Raw genomic sequence first — 15,560 nt, forward strand, 5'->3', positions numbered from 1 at the left:
TCAAATTTGAAAATAAATTTTTAAATTAATATTGGTGTGAATTAGAGCAAGCCAAGTTTAGAGAAATTCTATATTTTGGAAAGTATAATCACAATTTAAAATCAAATATGGTAGATTATGCATTGAAACTGATAACAGTTGCAAAATATTTAGAACCACCACTTAGAGAGGATGAAACAGTCTTAAATGTATCTAGACATTTTGATGCTGATGTTGTGCAAACAGTAACTGTACAAAATATTCAAACAATAGATAGTTTTATTAATTTTATTCAAAGAATACAAAGAGGCAATATGACAAGTAATAACAACAACAGAAAAAACAATAATAATTTTCAATATAATAAAAATGATAATCAACAATATAGACAATCATATAATAATTATAGATATGGTGATAATTTACAAAATTTTAATAATAATAACAGTAATCAAAATAGACAGAGTTTTAATAACAATACTAGTTATAATAGACAAAATTTTAATAACAATACTAATTATAATAGACAAGATTTTAACAATAGAAGAAATACAGAGCGACCTAACTATAACAGACAGGTAAATTGTGTTCGAAGGAATAGAAGCTGCGAAGACAGGGAACGAAATAGTACAAGGCAAGAAAATGTGAGTAGAAGTCATAGTAGGGAAAGACATAGGACATCAGATCCAAGTGGTCAGATACAATCTGACAATTCTAATAATCAAAATTTTGTTCAGTAAACTTTCTGAATTACAAGTTAGGCCATTGCTATTATGAAAAACCTTCTGAATTTATTTCTTTAGATGAAGATAAAATTATTGAATCTATTAATTTAATTTATATAAATGCTTTGGCCAAAAATAAAATGATTAAGATTATGATAGATACTGGTTCAGAAAGTACTTTAGTCTCGGAGAATTTTATTTTTAATACATTAAAACTATCAGATATAATAAAGATTCCAAAAATTAAAATTGTTGGTGCAAATAATAAGAAGTTGGGTGAAATTGATAAACTAGCCAATTTTAAAATTAATATTCTTAATAAAGAAATTAATATGCAAGGATTTATTGTCAAGGATTTAAGTGTTGATATATTAATGGGAAATGATGAATTGGAAAAGAAGAAAGTAAAGATAGATTTTGAAGAAAAAATGGTAACTTTGGAAGGGCAAATAATTAAATTTATGCAGAAAGATGAGGTGGAAGAAGGAATAAGAGTTGATAGGATATTATTAAAAGAAAATAATGATGTTTATGAAGAAGAAATGTATTTTGATGATAGGGAAATGTCCCAAAAGAATGTAAAGAATAATTATTGTAGTGAATATTTAAGGAATGGAAATTTTAAGCTGATGGATGCCTACGAGGTGGAGTGCGTAAAATTGGAAGCAAGGAATAATGAGTACATAATGAAGAATAATTTTATTTGCAAAGAAGAAGATATAATAAAATTTTTAAATTGCCCTGAAGAATATAAATCAATAGTCGTTTCCATATTGCAGCAACACAAGGGACTTGTCAATAAAGAAAATAGAATTGCACAAAATTATATCCATAGTATAAAAGTTAAAGAAGAAAAAGATTTTAAAACAAAATCATACCCAATACCATATAAATACAGAGAAGAAGTAAACAGAACGATTAATAATATGTTAGAAGATGGAATCATTGAGAAGGCAGATACACGTTTTATAAACCCTATAGTAGTAGTGCGTAAAAGATCAGATGAAATCAGGTTATGTTTGGATGCAAGGAATATTAACAAGATCACTGAAAAGCAATTTGAAGCACCAATGAGTATAGATGTAATACTAGGAAGAATTACAGGAATGTCATTTTTAACTAAAATCGATTTACAGCATAGTTTCTGGTTAATACCTTTAGAAAGAAAAAGTAGACAGTATACAGGGATAGATGGAGTAGTATATCAATTCAAAGTAGTACCATTTGGACTTCAATCATCTTGCAGTGCTCTATGTAGATGTCTTCATGATATTTTGGATCAATATGAACATTTTGTAATTCATTACATTGATGATATATTAATTTTTTCTAAAACGGCTGAAGATGATGAGAAACACCTAAAAATTATAATAAATAGATTAGACAAAGTTGGACTAAAAATAAATCAAGAAAAATGTACATTTTTTCAAAAAGAAGTAATATATCTAGGTTATAAACTTAATACTAAGGGAATCGAAATGGATCCAGAACGGACACAGGTCATTCAGGAATATAAAACACCACACAATTTAAGAACTTTAAGAGGATTCATTGGAATAATTAATTATTATAAAAGGATGATACCAGATCTAAGTATAAAAGAAATTCCATTACTTGAACTACTGAGAAAAGGTGTAAAATGGAGATGGGATCAGAGAAGAGAACTAGCATTCCAAGAGATTAAAAACATTTTTCTATCAAATTTCAAAATATACTATCCTGACTACACACAGCCATTCATATTAAGAACAGATGCATCCATAGAGAGATTATCAGGGGTATTATTACAAATACATGATGGGGTCGAATACCCAATACAATTCATTTCAAGAATTACAAAGCCACATGAAAAGGGTTACTCAGTTTCAGAATTAGAACTAGCAAGTATTATACACTGTGTCACAAAATTAAGATTTTATTTGTTGGGTAATGAATTTACAATAGAAACAGATCACCAAGCTTTAACATCTATATTAAATAACAAATATGGAAACAGTAGAATACATCGGTGGAGTCTAATATTGAGTGAATACTCCTTTGAAATCAAATACATTTCTGGAAAATCCAATATAGTGGCAGATGCTTTATCAAGGTTAGAAAATACATCACAAAAAGGGCAGCGAACAATAAAAATTGGATTAAATCAGTTAGTAGACAGCACTGGATTATATTCTAAAGAAGAAATCATAAGAGATCAGATCAATTTGAGTGAAAAACAAAAAGTCCTTACGAAAGATGGGGTTTATTATAAAATAATAAATGGCATAGAAGTATATGTAATAACTAGAACTTTAGCAAGGAAAATATTGAAAAATTTACATGACAATTATATGCATATTGGTTCAAGAAAGCTATGGATGCTATTTAGGAACAATTATTTTGCAAAGAATGACATAAGTATAGCAAAAGAAATTACTACCCAATGCCAAATATGTCAAATAAACAAAGAAAAGAATTTCAAAAACCAGAACACATATAGATCTAATGTTGTATATGAAAAACTAAATACAGTGTCCATGGATTTTATCTCAAATTTAGTTCCAAGTCCAACAGGAAAAAAGCATATACTAGTGATAGTTGATTTATATACAAAATTTATTAAACTATATCCCTGCTCAAGAACAAATGTTAAAACATTGAAATTATATATTAATCAATTTTTCGGAGAAATAGGACCATTTAAAAATTGCATAATAGATAATGCTACATATTTTAACAACCAAAAATTTCGAGCATTTTGTGAGAAAAAGGGAATCAACATTCATTTTACAAGTATCAGACATCCTCAGGCAAATCCTGCAGAAAGATATATTAAAGAAGTTATATTTAAGAATAGTGTGCCATAATCAACATGAAACGTGGCAGCAACATATACCACAAGTAGAATATTTTTTAAATAATACACATAATTTAAATACAGAGGAAGTACCAGAATATTTAATGTTTGGCCATATAGGAAACAGAAAATGGATTAGTGAATATAATCAGGATATGTTAGAACAAGTAATGCAGAAAGTGAATAACCGAATTAGGAGGAAAGCTGAAAAATATATCAGAAGACAAAATCGAAAAATAAAAAAAACCAATCACATTTCAAAAGGGAGATAAAGTGTTAATTCGTTCACTTAGAAAAAGTAATGTTAAAGAAAACCGTTGTAAGAAATTACAACCAATGTTTGAAGGTCCATACAGAATTGAAAATCAGAATGGACTAAATAGTTATGTGTTAATAGATATAGATAATAGACCTAGAGGAATTTTTCATATCAAAGACATTTTTAAATATTATGAAGAGAATGAATAATGTTTTCTATACTTTTAACACTAATATAAAAACACTAACAGTTCACTAATATATCCATTTTATTCAATAGACTTGATTTGTTAAATAAATGGTAGATTTCATTATTGTGAATCAATTTGACATCATACTTGTTGTCTTGTACATATGGAAATTATTTTGTACCCTAAAAATCATAATTTGGGGTTAGATACAAAATTGATTTTATAAATGTCTTTCTAATATAATAAAGTGTAAAACTTACCAATTCATATGGATGAAAACCTGTTGAATGGAAATAATTCCTAGATTTTGTCTATAACTAAACATAACACAATAATAGATGATTAGATTATATGTTTATTTTCTCATATAGCCTCCAATTGTTCTATTTGACATGACAGTTTGACATAGACAGCGAACAGGGATGTATTTAAAAAATTGAATTATTAATTTATTAAGGTATGTGGATAGAAAAATTAATATTTAAAAAAATAATAAGTAAATTATTTATTTTAAATATTATTTTGGGGTATTGATATGATTGGTGTTTAAAGAAAATAATTTATAAGTTATATACTAGATAATATTAGATATAACAAGTATTTGGATATTTTAAGAAGTTATATACTAGAGAATTTAATAAAAATTATTTATGTGAGGGCATTTTTAAGAAATTAGCATATAATAATTGTAAAAAGTTGTATTTTAATGTTGTAAATATATTTAAGTGAGCCATGTGATTAGGCAACCAACTATACAGTAAGTGACAGACAGAAATTAATAATTTTTACGAATATAAGTGGGGTTATAGTTGTTTAAAATGTGTAGTTTATTAAATTAGAATGTTAAGTTACTAATTTAATTGTATATTCTGATCTGAAAAGCCTAAATGTCAACAAAATTATCAATAGAAAATTAAGGAATTCTCCAGAATAGAGAATTTGACCTTTGTTTATGGTTGGAACATTCTCGAAATAATGGTTATGTCTGTGGATCGAACATATACCTTTTTCGAGAACATCCATATAGAAAAAATAGAACTAAATCGAACATGAATTTTTACCAGATGGTTCTGGAAGATTGAAAAGATATAAATACCCATGATTTGGATTCAAGAAGGCAGTTTTTAGTAAGAAAGTTAGTCCATTCAGTTAGTCAATCAGTTACAATTGTTCAATATAGTGAGTTAAATCAAGATTAAGAAACAGTATAAAGAAAATTTATTGAAGATTAAAAATTATGTTATGTATAAATGATGATAATGGAAGAAGTATTAATTGAATATTAAAATTAAATAATATTTTTGGTGATTGGATATTGATATATTGAAAAGAAGAATAAAAATAAATGCTGTTTGCTGGTTTGCTTGGTGGTTTATAAATGCTGTGAAGAAAAATATCTTAAATTGGTGGAAGCTGATAATTGGAAAAAGTAATTTCACAAAAACAAGGATAACCGAAGCTGAGAAGAAGACAATTGAGTGGTGCATTCAGTGACAGAAAGGTACAAAAATTTGTTAATATAATTTAGTTAGTGTCATAACAATTTCAATTTTGAAGATAGTTTGTTTAAATTTTACATTGTCTATAGAATTTAATTAGTTTCATAAGAATTTCAATTTAAAGATAGTTTATTTTAAATTTACATTGGCTAGGTTAGATATATATATATATATATATATATATATATATATATATATATATATATATATATATATATGTGTGTGTTTCATAATAGATATAATAAAGATAATTTAAAAAAGTACTTACAAACTAATTCTTTGAGAACCGCGATAAAAACCCTATATTATATTATTAAAAATACTCATTGCTCATCATTAACAAACAATACATCATAACAATATATGAAGTACTGCGGAAAACAGGTAGAACCGGACTGTATATTACTGGACTTACACCATTCACAATGAAGCTGTTTCATAGATAAGCTGCAGACTCTTTGGTATATAATCTGAACCAGTTAACCATATCTACAAGGCACACGATTGTAGGCGGTAAGGACTTTTTTCTACTACCAAGTAATCTCACAAATAAATGCGACCCAACCACTAGAGCTGTATAAGTTGATACAGGGATATATAATTCTGAAATAAGTATCACAAATCAATGGAAGATGTACAATAATCCAATTGGCTGCAGTACCATCGGTGTACAACAGACAGCCTCCAGTAAGAAATCAAATAAATGAGGAATTTCTTCAATCGGCACATCGCATCCAGAGAACAAGTATATAACACACGTACTTTAATAAACAAGTGCGCTGTAGTAGCGACCTCCTAAAAAATCGCACAAATGGTAATCCATCATCCTATTGTAAACTACAGCAATGTTTTTTAAATGAATTTTTACATAAAGATAAGTTGAACCACATCATACTCACATATCAATTTTTTTATGATCTTAATTAAAACCCTCAAAAAATTTATTTTATAAATTTTCTTACTTTGCCTCCTGATAACACTTTCCAAATGTTTGTTATCTTTCCACAAACATACCGGTCTTACATAGATTGTTATATTGGCAGGTTCGAACAGCTTTAAAATGGCGATATCATGTTTGAACGTATGGGAATTGTAATTCTGATGAACAATAATTTTTTCTATTTGCCTGTCCTGTATGCCTGGATTATCCCATTGTGTCAAATAATATTTACCTGAAAAAAAAAAAATAATAAAAATAAGAAAAATTAAATTAAATGTTTGGATTAGTTTGTGTAAATATTCTTCTAAAGCTATTTACTTGTGGAATCTTAATGCAATTTACTATTTTTGTTGGGAATAAGCCACAATTTTATTTTAAAATTAAGTTAAAAATCGAAACATCAAATTATCTTAGTAAATTGTATACTAATAGTCGGTTTCATACAGCTCCATAAATTCCACATACAAACTTATTAAAATATCTTTCATATGTTGATTTTTTTAAGATAAATAATTGACAAATGATAGTTATTTATATATTGAAAGGCTTTCCGGAAGTATTGAGGTAAATCCAAAGGACAAAAAACCAACAAGATGGAGACAAAGAAATCAACAAAACTATTATCGAAGTGAAAGAGAAAGAAACCGTAATTCGGGACAGCACTATGCTACAAAAAAACTAAGACGATTTTTAATTTACGTGAAATTATCGCGTGTAGTCGTAAAAATAAATGTACAATTACTAAATATCAAGGCAAACATAATAAAGAAGGAATATCTGAACTGCGAGATGACAATTACAGGCCTGTATATAGATTTTTATGTGCACACTGAAAAATATTTTGTATTAAATATAACAGAATTTAAAGGTCGATTGATACATATTCGTGCCGTGTCCGTTCCGTGTTATGACAGTGCCTGGCAGAAAAAAAACTAAGGTCGATTTATACATATCCGTGCCTTGTCAGTGCCGAGTCCGGGTATTTCTAATATTATATTTATATACAACTGCGTTGTAGCGGGGTGCGTACTGGGACAAATAAGAGACGAAAACGTTATTACATATTTCTGTGTAAAATATAGTTGAAAATATGGCGGCTTTGATAGAAGATATCACTGTGTTGGCATTATTACTTGATGAAGAGCAAAAGCAGAAAAGGCGGAAACAAAGAAGATGGAGTGTGCATCGTATGTGGAAAAAAAGACAAACCGAAGGAGAATTCAAAATATACAAAGAATTATTGGACGATGAAACAAAATTTCACGAATATTTTAGAATGACTATTTTCTCTAGGGATTATATACTTCATTAAAGTAGTTGAGGCTGATTCCTGCCCAGGGAGTTTCCTTTTGGTTCAACCTGGCGGCGTTTTTTTATATGACGCGCTTGTTTTTCTGCTTCAGTTGGCGTGCTTGTTTCTAAAATCTCTGAAGTTGGTTGAACTGCTTGTATTTGACTTCCTTCATCTTCAGTTTCTTCGTGTATTATATTCACAGGAGTATCAGATTTCGAAGACTTGAAATTAATAAATTTTAACACTGGACATTTTAATATTTTATTGGATAAAATTAAATATTGTCTTGAGAAGCAACTTACATTTTAGAAAATACCGGTCTCGGCCAGAGAACGTTTGGCTGTTTGTTTAAGGTAAGTATCTAGGTACAGAAATAAAGCCCATTTTTAAATAATGTTTTTATTTTTAATTATTATTATTACCATGCCATTCAAAATTATGAAAATAATTGCTTGCTTTAGAGTTACATGTTGATTCGTTTGGACTATCGTTATTGGCTTGAAATATCTGCAACTGATGAATCGTATAGGTAGAATCTGATGAAGTTCCAGCCGGTGATGGTGTTAACATAGATGACATATGGGTGTTATCCAATGAAGTTCCAGCGGGCGATAGAGATTGCTTGCTTTAGAGTTACATGTTGATTCGTTTGGACTATCGTTATTGGCTTGAAATATCTGCAACTGATGAATCGTATAGGTAGAATCTGATGAAGTTCCAGCCGGTGATGGTGTTAACATAGATGACATATGGGTGTTATCCAATGAAGTTCCAGCGGGCGATAGAGATGACAAAGGTTGTACGTGGTACACATTATTTTGGACAATGGGTCGAAGTAGTTGTTGCTCCTCCAAATGCTGAACCACTTGAAATAGTCTACCTTTTGCTAAATGCTGGTAATATGGTGAAAATGAATTAAGCGTGGCAGCGAGTCCAGAAAAAGGCATCAATTGGATGTACATTTTCTGTTTTGTGACTATTTTCTCTAGCGATTATATACTTCATTAAAGTAGTTGAGGCTGATTCCTGCTCAGGGAGTTTCCTTTTGGTTCGACTTGGCGGCGTTTTTTTATATGACGCGGTTGTTTTTCTGCTTCAGTTGGCGTGCTTGTTTCTAAAATCTCTGTAGTTGGTTGGACTGCTTGTAATTGACTTTCTTCATCTTCAGTCTCTTCATGTATTATATTCACAGGAGTATCAGATTCCGAAGACTGGACATTAGACAAGTGTCTCTCTCGTAGTGACGTAGAATTGTAAAAAATACCTTTGGAACATTATCACAGAAGTTTCGCATTTATAACAGAAGAATGCAAGCAAATCCTGAAAACGTGGATTACATTATCTTAGCAATATGCGTACTGCATAATTTTATAAAAATATATGACGGATTTTCGTTCACCGCTACCGATCAACCATCTTCCATGGTAAATTCCGAATTAAAAAATATTCCATTGCAAGGTGGTAATGCAACTAAAGAGACTTTTCAAGTTAGAACTGTATTTAATAATTATTTTTTGTTGCCACAAAGTCAGTTAATAAACTAAAGGATCTCATCTAAACCCACTACATGACTACAAAATAAGAAAATAAATATGTGTTTAAATACTTTGTTGTATTTCTTCTCCTATTTTCTTCCAGATTTCCAATTTGTATTTGGTATTTAGATATTTTGAATTTGATGTATCATAAATGACCGGATATTTTCGGACAAATTCGATAAGTTTTTCATCGTCCATAATAATACTAGTACGGTAATTGGATTTAGTAAGCAATGCTACACTAAAACTAATAAAAATATTTAATTAGAAATAAGAAATCTTCTTCTTCTTGATGTGCCTATCCGTTACGAATGTTGGCGATCATCATGGCAATCTTTATCTTATCTGCAGCAGCGCGCAAAAGATGCACAGATGTTGTATTAAACCAGCTTCTGAGGTTTTTTAACCAAGATGTTCTTCTTCTCCCTGGACCTCGTTTTCCTTGCAGGATGGCTTGAAGGAGAGCATATCTGGATTCATTTCCCATAATATGTCCGAAGAATTGTAACTTTCGAGATTTGATGATGGTAAGTAACTTTCGGATGCTTCCAGTTTTCTGCACATATCTTCGTTCAAGGTCCATGATTCAACATCATAAAAAAGGACAGAGAAGACGTAGCATCGCAGCATTCTTACTTTTGTATCAAGAAAGAGGTTGTAACTCCTGAAGAAGGCCCCCATCCGATTGAAGGTGGATCTAGCTTTTCCAATGCGTGCTCCAATCTGGTTGTTGGTCCATTCTTCATTTACTATGGTGCCGAGGTAGTTGTAGTGAGTCACTTTTTCTACAGGGGATTGGTTGACGTAGAGTTGACCTTCTGTTGTCCTTTTCTTGCTAATTATTATAAGCTTTGTCTTCTTAACGTTTATATTGAGTCCATATTGTTGACTGTAATACGTGATTTTGTTCATAAGAACCTGTAGGTCTTCTAAGTTGTCCGCAAATACTACGGTATCATCTGCATATCTGATGTTGTTTAGCCGGTAACCATTTAGTAGAATACCTTTTTCAGTTTCGTGCAAAGCTTCGATAAATATTCTTTCAGAGTACAGATTGAAGATTAGAGGAGACAAAATACAGCCTTGCCTCACTTCACACATGATTTTCACATAGTGTATTCACCTGTACTCGATTAAGCGCTTTCTCGTAATCAACCAGACATGCGTATACGTCGCAGTTGACGTCTCTGCATCTCTGGAATAAGACTTGTATTGAGAACAAAGCCTCTCTAGTACCAACAGCATTTGTGAACCCGAACTGGTTGGGGGAAATTTGAATTTTATAGCTTGTAGATTCTCTTATGAATTATCTTTAGGAACAATTTTAGGAGATGACTCATGAGGCTTATAGTACTGTAATCTTCGCATTTTTTGGCTCCTAGGTTTTTTGGAAGTGCAATAAACTCAGATTTCAGCCATTCTGTTGGTATTTCTCCAGAGTTGTATATGTTGTTGAATATCTTTGCGATTATTACTATTGATTCATTGTCCATTAGTTTGAGTAGTTCTGCTTGTATATTATCAGGGCATGCCGCTTTTTCATCCTTTAACTGTGTTATTGCAGAATAAACTTCCTGCTGTAATATTCTTGGTCCATAATTTACCTCTTCTTCTAGCTCATAGGTGTTATCTCTTTGGTCTTCAAATAGTTTTTCTAGATATTCTTTCCACGTTCTTATTTTACTCTGTTTGTCCAAGATGATGTTTCCGTTAAAATCAGTTATATTTCCTTTCTGTCTTAGCCCCCCTGTGAGTTCTTTAACTTTCCTGTGTACATTGTAACTATCGTACTTTGACTGTAGAGTCTCAATTTCTTCGCATCTTTCCCTTGTTTCTTTTTCTTTCGCTTCTCTGATTTTCGTTGTTATTAATATATTTATCGTTTTATATTTGTCTGTATATATATTTGTCTATATATATTTGTCTGGGTCATTTTTGGCTTCTCTTCTCTCGTCCATTCGTTTCAGGATCTCATCTGTCATCCATGATTTTTTTTTAATCTATCTGTCTTTAAGCGTTTATCCTTTACATTTTGCACTATTTCTGTAATATGTTTGATAGTTTGTTCTTCGTTCGATTCCTCTCTAATTGCAGCCACTTGCTCGTTTAACGTGGCTTGGACTCTCATCCTCATATCAAGGTCTTTTAGCATACGTAGGTCGTATAATTGTGCTTTCCTTTTCTGCACGGTTTTAAGTTTGACTCGAAATACTCCCACCAGTGGAACGTGGTCTATCTCCAAGTCTGCTCCAGGATAAGTCTTGACAGATATAAAGCTGTTTCGGAATCTTTTATTTACTAAAATGCGGTCTATTTTATTCCTAATAATTCTCCCGGGTCTGTCTTAAGGGGATTTCGACGTGTACAGCTTGCGAGGTGGTAATTCGAACAATGTGTTGATGACAACTAGTTCTGAGTCTTCTGCGAATTTTTTCAGGAGGTCTCCTCTCTCGTTTCTGACTCCAAGTTCATGCACCCATAATGATGAGAACTTCCTGCCGAGGAAGTAAGAAAGGAAGTCAGAAAGTAAGAAAGGAAGGAAATAAGAAATAAAATATTTAAATATCTAAATAACACATAATAAAACATAACATACTAACCACACAATATCTCCTACTTGTCCGTTTACCAGTGCAGAAAACAAAAATATCGTTTGGGATTAACTTCGGGATCCGTCCGTGCCCTGTCCGGAAAACGCCAAATTCTAAATATACTCATAAGAGTACATTATTGTTTTTTTTGCCGGGCACTGTCATAATACGGAACGGACACGGCACGAATATGTACAAATCGACTTTACACTATCTCGGCCGGATACTTGCAAGACTTGCGATAAGCCAATCGTTAAAATTAAAGCAACAAAAGGCGTTAATAATGCAGATCAAAAAAAGTGATAACTACTTTATTGTATCTACACATAGCTAGAGCTGATGTTAAAACTTTGCTAAAAATTAAAAAAAAAACGAATGTATTAAAAACTAGTTAAAATTAATAATCTCGTTTTACTACAGCAAAGTATGCCAAAATTAGCCACTGGTCGTTTTACTATAGAAACATTTGGCTTTATAACTTAGGGATTCATGACTGTACTAAACATAAGCGATTCATGTATTTATGGACCAAATATTAAGCTAAGCGCGGAGCAGATGAGGTTACTTCTGTTGTGATGAAATTTTTAGAGGACAAGTCAGGTTATGAAGCGCTGGTTGTTTTTCCGATAACAGTCCAGGCTAGACTAAGACCTGGAAGTTAATGACTTTACTTTGTATTATTACATAATTTGCTGTAAAGGATTTTTTGTAATACTGATATGACTCGTGGTTGAACCTTATTCTTCACATAACATTGTTGTAGATGGGTCGCAATATTTTTATGATGGTTTAATATATTTTGAACCTTACTTCCCCCTTGATGCTTTTAGCATTTACTTGAAGCTCCACGTTTTTAAGAGATCAGTTCTTCTTTCCTTGTCGGTCCTCACCCTACCTTCCACTGGGGTTGGTTACTTACTCTCCGATAAGGTTGCTCAACATCTTGCCCCTCAACCGAGTTTATTTTTAAAATAAACGAAAAAGCCAAAAAATCAACTACAACAAATTAAATTTTATCATGCTACGTCTGCACATGAACCCATCACCCTAAACTTAAATTATTGTAATTCAACAACTGTGTAAAAAAAAGTTTCCTCTCCAGTTTATTGACTGGGCAGAGGACAAAGTTTAACGACTGGGCGCAAATAACTACCATGCTTCGTTCGGTCTATTACAATTCGAACAATCCCATCTTTTTCAAAGATGGGATACAAAGATACAAAGTTTTTATGGCTGCCAAAGGCCACTGTAAAGGTGGGATAGTTTCATTCTTTATTACAGCTACCATTTCTTTTTTTAGAGGATTCGAATTAGTGTTACATTTTAAACGAGACTGCATAGAAGACAAATATTCTCAATGGCATCTTTTAAAATAATGTTAAACGATGCAATCTAATAATTTATATCTTTTTAAAATACTACGAATTCAAAAGATACTCGATTTGTGTCAAAACAGTTAAAAATTATTCATAAGTAATGATATGATTCTCCACAATTTTGCTTAAATAAAGTTTTATGCTTTTTATATTGCCTTCCCAAATGGCACCGAAGTGACTGCCATAATGTACTGTTACGATAAATATCATGGCCTAAAATAACCGTAAATATATTATGACTAATTCTGTTATGTTGTAGATTTTACGAGATAATTCTAGCGGCTGGCAGAAAATTTACCTGAAAGAAAAGGTCGAAACGATGACCCGGATTGACCTTCTAGTCTAAATCAGAGGGATTCTCCTGAATTCTAGGCCAGTTGTGTTTTCATATATAATAATGGATTTTGCATTGAAGGGGACAGTCAGTTTTTGAAGATTCGCGGTCGCGATTTAATTGTAGCGTTCGGATACATAAATTATGTAATTATGAATCAAATAAATTGTTGATATAAATTATCGTGCTTTTTAATAAATTAAAATAAGAACAAGACATTATAAATTAAAGAATTCACAACAAAATATAAATAAAATAAATAAAAGACTTTACAGTGGTGTCAGAAGTGGGATAAGTGGAAATTGTGGAAATGGCTACGATTTATGAGCTCACAGTGACGAATTTAAGGAGACATCTCGAGGATAGAGAATTAGCTTCTACCGGAAAAAAGGCTGAGTTAGTCCAACGACTAAAGAACGCTTTGCTAGAAGAAGGACTAGATCCTGAGACTTATATATTTGAAGATGCTGTCCTCTCGTCGATTATGAAAGTTTCTGGTGATGTAGCCAAAGTTTCTGGTCATGTAGCCAAAGTTTCTGGTGACATCGCATCATTAGAGAACAAAGTTTCTGGTGACATCGCATCATTGGAGAACAAAGTTTCTAACGAGATTTCTTCTTTGGAAAGCAAAGTTTCTGCTAACATCTCTTTGGAAATCTCTAAAGTCACTTCTGAGATGTCTGCCCTCGACGCAAGAATGTCGTCGTTAAAAAACCAAGTTGCTGCCGATATGTCGGCCTTCGAAGAAAATATTAAAGAGATGGAAAGGAAGATGGAGGAAACAGGGACAGCAGAGAGAGGTAACAATCCGATTACAGTGGAGATAAAAGAAGACGAGACGAAATGTAAGTTGGAGACACGGCCAAAATTTGAAGGAAGTGGAGGTTCTATTCATGTTAAAGTCCCAACTTTCGACGGAAAATCATCATGGAACAACTACATGAAACAGTTCGAATCAGCCGTAAGAGCGAATGGATGGTCTGAAAAAGAAAAGGCTGTAAACCTGACTATCGCTCTTCGAGGAGATGCCTTAGATGTGCTTCAGACCATAGCCGTAGAGGAGACCGATGATTTCGAACAACTGAAGAAGAGGTTAAATATGCGATATGGCCACGAACATTTGGAGCATGTATATCAGTCGCAGCTTAAAAATCGTAGACAGAAGAAAGATGAGGCTCTTCAAGAATATGAGGTAGATACTGCCAGATTAGTACGATATGCTTATCCAACAGCTCCCGAAGACATGATGGTCTTCGTGATCATGAAATGCAGAGAACACTGCGATTAGCTCATCACAAGACGCTGGTTGATGTCTTATCCGCCGCCCTCGAATACGATTCAGCTACGCAGGCCTCTGGCGGGTACAGTAAAGTTAGGATTGTAAAAGAGGAAGGAGATGAAGATAAACTTGACCAACTCGTTAATATGATGAAAATTATTACATGCAAGAAAACGAAGACCATAAAATCAAGAAACTCACCATCAGGAAAACCAGAACGAGTCGGCTTTAGGGGAGCAGTTTCGACCCGGAACTTTTCCAAAGACCCTCTTATACTAATAGCCTCTTTGAAATGTCGTGAAGATAGTGTATATGTAGATGGAGACATAAATGGTAAAAAGCATACGTTGTTGGTGGATACCGGAGCGACCAGAACCATTATACGCCCGACAGTTATAAACAGCCGAAAGAAACTGTTACCAACGAGGTTGCGACTTCGGACCGCTACAGGTAAAAATGCCAACATTCATGGAGAAATCCAGGTACAATTGAGAATTGGAGCAGAAAAGTTCGTCCATACTGTTATAGTTGCTGACATCGAAGAGGATGTTATATTAGGAATGGACGTAATGAATATGCATGGATTCCAATTGGATTTTAAGAATAAGGTAATCAAAGTTGGCAACGAGGAGGTATTTCTCCATCCACATAATGACAACACTGTGCAAGCAGCCATTACAGAAGATACAATCGTGCCTGCGAGAAGCGCAACGATCATAG

General features: G+C 32.3%; 2 protein-coding genes across 3 annotated transcripts in view; one reads left to right on the forward strand and one right to left on the reverse strand.

Annotated features, from left to right (window-relative positions):
• Lnk (SH2B adapter-like protein Lnk) overlaps positions 1 to 15,560 on the forward strand; it is a 177,086-nt gene that overhangs the window by 151,160 nt on the left and 10,366 nt on the right. The window lies entirely within an intron of this gene.
• Positions 1 to 15,560, reverse strand: part of LOC140436994 (chymotrypsin-like protease CTRL-1) — a 177,531-nt gene that overhangs the window by 23,454 nt on the left and 138,517 nt on the right. For both annotated transcript variants that reach the window (XM_072526206.1, XM_072526205.1), the window contains one exon: positions 6,451 to 6,660. In XM_072526206.1, the coding sequence (XP_072382307.1) occupies positions 6,451 to 6,660 (210 nt within the window). The remainder of the gene's footprint in view (positions 1 to 6,450; positions 6,661 to 15,560) is intronic.

This window comes from Diabrotica undecimpunctata, chromosome 3 (assembly GCF_040954645.1).
Source record: "Diabrotica undecimpunctata isolate CICGRU chromosome 3, icDiaUnde3, whole genome shotgun sequence".
Classification (NCBI taxonomy): Eukaryota; Metazoa; Arthropoda; class Insecta; order Coleoptera; family Chrysomelidae; genus Diabrotica; species Diabrotica undecimpunctata.